Source organism: Sinocyclocheilus anshuiensis, unplaced genomic scaffold (genome assembly GCF_001515605.1).
Source record: "Sinocyclocheilus anshuiensis isolate Anshui unplaced genomic scaffold, SAMN03320099.WGS_v1.1 scaffold1816, whole genome shotgun sequence".
NCBI lineage: Eukaryota > Metazoa > Chordata > Actinopteri > Cypriniformes > Cyprinidae > Sinocyclocheilus > Sinocyclocheilus anshuiensis.
In genome coordinates this window covers 434,345-440,452 of record NW_015557182.1, presented here as the reverse complement: position 1 = coordinate 440,452, position 6,108 = coordinate 434,345, and the positions used below count along the sequence as shown (strand labels likewise).

General features: G+C 38.3%; 1 protein-coding gene across 2 annotated transcripts in view; it reads left to right on the top strand.

Annotated features, from left to right (window-relative positions):
• The window catches only part of LOC107678667 (probable palmitoyltransferase ZDHHC14), a 39,695-nt gene that overhangs the window by 10,157 nt on the left and 23,430 nt on the right, over window positions 1-6,108 (top strand). For both annotated transcript variants that reach the window (XM_016474024.1, XM_016474023.1), the window contains exons 2-4: window positions 971-1,131; window positions 4,176-4,334; window positions 4,433-4,570. In XM_016474024.1, the coding sequence (XP_016329510.1) occupies window positions 971-1,131; window positions 4,176-4,334; window positions 4,433-4,570 (458 nt within the window). The remainder of the gene's footprint in view (window positions 1-970; window positions 1,132-4,175; window positions 4,335-4,432; window positions 4,571-6,108) is intronic.

Below are 6,108 nucleotides of genomic sequence, written 5' to 3'. Positions count from 1 at the left end.
AATGTATTTTTGGCTATTGCTACAAATATACCCCAGCGACTTAAGACTGGTTTTGTGGTCCAGGGTCACATATATCGGTCATATGTGAGCTATTTGTAGGCTGTTGTAGACTAACCAATTGCAGAGTCAAGTCAAGTCACCTTTATTTATATCAAGTCAAAACAGTCTCTTACAGTCCTCTGAGTTGAGCGTAGTAGTCGGATGTAGTCCAGTTTATTGTCCAAAGAGCGTACGTTAGCCAGTACGATGGTGGGGATAGCTGGCTTGTGTGGGTTAGCCGCTAGCCTAGCCCGGATACCTCCGCGCTTACCCCTCTTCTGCTTCCTCTCCCGCCGCTTGTGGCGCCTCCGCTGTGGGCGAGATGCAGTAGTGGGGGTCGGTGATGGTGTGGGCCTCCGGAGCAGACCGAGCTCTTCGGCGTGCGCAGAGTTTAACTCTAAAAATGTGGTTCTGCCGACATCGAGCAGAAACTCACGACTGTATGCGCGCTTAGAGACAGATAGACGCGACGAATACGTACAAAAACACTGCGACTCACAAGACAAAAAACACGAAAACACCTTTCTACCTTTCACGAAAACACCTTTCTATATAGCGCTTTTAACAATACAGATTGTGTCAAAGCAGCCTTACAGTATAGACAGGGGAAGTGTTTCCTATGCTTTTTTGAATCAATCATTATTTTTGCATTGCTATTTTGGTGACGCTTACACTCTGACAATGATATCACAACTAAAGTATTTATTACATTGTAATAACATTGTTATTACATAGCAGACTGACTGTAAATGCTTTTGTTTTTGCTATAGCCAAAAGACAGGATGATTAAAAAAAAGAGGTCTTGACAGTTTTGCATGATCATGAGCGTATGTTTGTTGCTTCCCCTTCATATCTCATGTATTTACTACTGGTGGGATTTACTAGCAATACAATACCTTCACAGCCAGTTTTTCCGCTCCCTCTTTTCCAGCTGCCCATTCCTGGCATCAAACCTGACTCCTGCCATTCCGGCCATCGGAGGAGTGCTGTTCGTCTTTGTGATGGGAATGCTGCTCCGGGCGAGCTTCAGCGACCCGGGCGTCCTGCCCAGGGCCACACCAGAGGAAGCAGCCGACATTGAGAGGCAGATAGGTGGGAGGAACTGCCAAGATGATCGCTCTTCCTGTCTGTCTTTCCTCGTTCTGTTCTTTTCACATTGGGCTGAATATGCAGCCTCCAGTTGCAGGTCTGTGGAGTGCGCGACAGAGAATTCTCCGAGTAAAAGGAGACAGAGAACATTTGATGTTATTCTCTCCTCTGGTTTGACATGAATAATGCATGCTCTCTCAGGTTTGCTGTCAGCCCAGAGTAATATCAAATCTGCTGAATTATTCATCCCTAGCAAAGATTCACGGTCTCTCAGAGTATTTGTTGATGTTATTCTGTCTGATAGTTTAATCAGTCACGAGTTAATGGTTGTTCATAGGTTGGTTTGGATATTATTAAAGGGCCAGCAAGGAACACACCTGAAGATTTAATGGCAATTTCTTACTACATTCAGAATTTAACAGTGAAATCACTGCAGGCCAAGCCATTTTATGCCATAACACTACAAATTAGTGGACATTTTCCACAGTGTGCATGTTGATTGAATTCGCTCGCGTATGAATTTGCTGTTTATAATTGAATGGATTCACTGCTATAATGAGTTTGCTGGTCTCTCATTTAGGGGCCGTTTACACGACAACGTTTTCAGCCAAAAATGGGAAACTTTTTATGCGTTTTGCCAGTTTGTTTACATGACAACGGCATTTTGGGGACTGAAAACGCATATTTTTGAAAACGGGTTTCAAAGTGCAAGTTTTTGAAAACGGCACCATTGTCGTTTCCTGTAAACACTCAATATGGGAATCTTTGAAAACGGTGACGTCATGCGCGTGCGCAGTACGTGTTAGGTATGCAGACATGCGCAGTACATGTCGATTTTAAAGGCAAGCGCGAACAAACATACACAACAATGGCGGAGTATATGGTACTGTTGTTGCTGCTCAAGAGTTTGCTAACGCTTCTTCAGCAAAGTGTGGATTTACTTCACCAATATTACAACCAACAGCGGAGACGCATCATATACAACATAAAATCGTCACTTCCCTACAGGTACTGTTTACTAGCAAGGTGACAGCGCCAACTACTGGCCTGGCATACGTAGTACAGCGTTTTTGCCCGTTTTCACGGATATGTGTAAATGCAAAATCGTTTTGAAAACGTTGATGTGTATACGTGAAACTTTTTAAAAACGCAAGGGAAAAACTTTTCAATTTTTGACTACACCGTTGTCGTGTAAACTTAGACTGAGACTGAATTTAGTGGACTCCACAGGTGAGAAATTACTGGTCCTGAGCCAAGTGCACTTTAGCTCAGGTTTGTCGGCTCGGGATTTGGAGTTATGTGTCCCTGCTGTTCGTATGAATAATGTAGTAGCAAGTAAACACTACTGTGAGGCCCAGCGGCGCTGTGTGCTGCTTAGAAGATGCATAGCGTGTTGAGGGTCACATAAGATGTGAACCCATTAAAACAATAGTTCACTCAAAATGAAAATTCTGTCATAATTTAGCCTTACTTTCACCCTTAAAGCCCATGTGAATTCGTTCTGTGGAACACAAAAGGGAAGTTTTGAAGAATGTCTGTAAAGCTCCAGTATGGTAATCAAAGAACCATCAAATTTGTCCTTATATGACTTGTGCACAGTTATCCAAGTCTTCTGAAGTCAAATGATGGCTTTGTATGAAGCACAGACTGAAATTTAAGTTATTCATATTGATCATCTTCCTCCTGACCGTAAAAATTGACACCACTGAGGCCAAATTCCATTGGTTCTTGTGTATCTTGTGACCAAACATCATTGCCATCAATAGTGCATTTACTACTGTTTAAAAGATTTTGTTTTATATTTTGAAAGAAGTCTCTCATGCTCACCAAGGCTGCATTTATTTGATTAGAAGTAAAGTTAAAACAGTAATATTGTCAAATATTCTTACAATGATAAATAACTGTTTTAATATATTTTAAAATGATATTTATTCCTGTAGTGGCAAAGCTGAATTTTCAGCAGTCGTTACTCTAGTCTTCGGTGTTCAGTAATGATTCTAATATGCTGATTTGGTGGTCACATTTCTTCTTATTATCAATGGTGAAAGCAGTTGTGCTGCATAATATTTTTGTGAAAACTGAAAAAAATTTTCAGGATCTATTTGAAATATATATTTTTTTGTAACAATGCAAAAGACCTTTCTGTCACTTTTGATCAAGTTAATCAATACTTGCTGAATAAAGCTGCAGTTCAGAGAAAGATTTTTATTTTTTTGCGAAATAACGCAAAAAGCTTTTTTAACCCAAAGCTATCATTTGTCTTTATAAAACTTACTTTTGATAGTTAATAGTTTTGTAATACATTAATAGTGAACATTTTTTTTTATTTTTGTGTCTAATAATTTATTTTTTTATAATATGGTTTTGAATAAAGGTCAAGTCAGGATTTTTGGTCACACTTTATTTTAAGGTCCAGTTATCGCCATTAACAAACCATTAACTACAACTTTTGCCTAAAATTTTGCCTAATTTGCGGCTTATTAACAGTTAGTAAGGTAGTTGTTAAGTTTAGGTATTGGGTAGGAGTAGGGATGTAGAATATTCTCATGCAGAATATGTGCTTTATAAGTACTAATAAACAACCAAAATGTTAATAATAGGCATGCAAATTTTTCAGGTTCAGTATCTGTGACATGCTGCCAATTGATGCTTCATTTAGTAAAAACAATAATGTACAGTAATGCATGTATAATGGATGTCTATAGGCCAAGACGAAATCACCAATTGATAAATGTTGCTGTTTTGAAAGTACAGCCACAAAACATTATATACACAAGTTATATGCACACTCATATGCTGTATAAAGTAATAGGATTTAGACAACTCATCTAGCATTTAAACCCTCTGAAATGCCTTCTTCCATTGCAAGTGCTCTTCTGTAAATACCAATTTTGTTTTTACAAACTGAAGGACACATCTAAATTATTTTCTGTTTTCTATTTCGCAGATCTTTAAACTGCCATAGCATAGAAGAGATTTCCTCTTCCATCTGTTTTTACATTTTCTGCAAGATTGGATGTCTGAATCGGTCTATTCTGATTTCACAGATGCAACCAACGGCCCGAGCGGCCCAGGCTACAGGCCACCACCCCGAACCAGAGAGGTGCTCATTAACGGTCAAACAGTCAAACTAAAATACTGTTTCACCTGCAAGATCTTCCGACCGCCGCGGGCCTCACACTGCAGCCTGTGTGACAACTGCGTGGGTAAGAGTCTGTGTATACTCTGTGTGTCTGCAAATACGTTTATATAATACTCAAGAAGAGCTAACATATGATTTTCCTGGCTGTGCATTTCTCCTCAGAGAGATTTGATCATCACTGCCCGTGGGTGGGCAACTGCGTGGGGAGGAGGAACTATCGCTTCTTCTACCTGTTCATCCTCTCACTCTCCTTCCTCACCATCTTCATCTTCGCCTTCGTCATCACGCACGTAATACTGAGTAAGAGTGCCGATCGTCTACTTTCTTATATAACTTTACCCTTCAGTCCCAAAACACATGACAGATCTTATCGCACCTTGTCTTATTTAACAGTGTTCAGCAAAACAACTCGGTGTTTTTGCTTTTTCCAAACCAGGATTTGACAGCTTGGGGTTTTTAGGATTGTAATAGAAATGGCTTTTGATTACAATAGATAATATGTGGATTATCACTTGGTCTTGCATATTTGTGTAGTTTATTGCTGATGCAACCAGTTGGTCAAGTCAAGTCAAATTTATTCGCATAGCGCTTTTCATACACATTGTTTCAAAGCAACTTTAAAGAAAATCATGATTTTAGTGTTCATACTATCTCAATATCTTCATGCATTATAGTCGCATTTAGCAGATTATTTAGCTGGTAAAAATATGCATTTGCATTTTGTGACAATTAATCAAGCTGTTGAGATTTGCTGTATGGGACATGTTGGGCATACTGTCTGTTTACGTATAATTATATAATAAAAAATTAGCCAGTTGTAGTATACATTGCTTTACGTTAGTACACAAGTAAAGTTGGATATAATATGTATGCAATTTTATACATGTTTATGTCATTGCAATTTACATTATGTAGTGATATAAACAATCACGCAGCTGAGATTTTATATATAGTATACATTGCTTTTATGTGAGTATACTGCATTTATGCAGGAAAAATAGGATGCACTATGTATCCAACTTTTAATATATTGCTGGGCAGTAATATAGATACATTTTTCAATGATATAGAACATATAGCTTTTACTGTACTGAAAGTGAACTGGATGTATCTGGGTAAAGTTGGATATACTTAAAGCAGTTATATAATTTGTTATAAATTTATTAAGTAGCCTAAATTATTAATTCGCTATGTTGTGATATTGAAAATTATGAAACCTGTGAGATTGTGATTTGATGTAGTGACAATTATAGTACAGGGTTAACAATTTTTGATCATATTGCAGAACCTTCTGCTTGTTTTATATGGCTGGCAACAGTTTTTGTCTTCTCAGTGCAACTAGGCAAAATGAAGCTCATTTACATAATCAAATATAATGATTATTTCTAGAAAGAACTTTTAAAGGGCAGAGTCCCATGTAACAGTCATATTCAGTGTTGGGAGTAATGCATTACGAGTAACGTGAGTAAAGTAATCTAGAGCCCGACCGATACGGGTTTTTTTTGGGACCGATACCGATATTAGGGAGTAAAAAAAAAGATACCAATATATCGGCGACAGGCTCATATCGGCCGATAATATCGGCAAAACGATATATCGGTCGGGCTCTAAATCAGATTACTTTTTCAAGTGACTAGTAAGTAACACACTGCTTTTAAATATACAAAAAATATCTGAGTTACTTTTTCAAATAAGTAATGCCAGCCACTTTGTTTTCCCTTTTACTGACTGAAAGCTCTCCTGTCTCCATGTTGAGAGAAATCGGGAGTAATGGTGCGTTCAAGTCATGTCGGATAGATCGTATTTACGAGTTGAACGCACATGAACGCCACCACAAA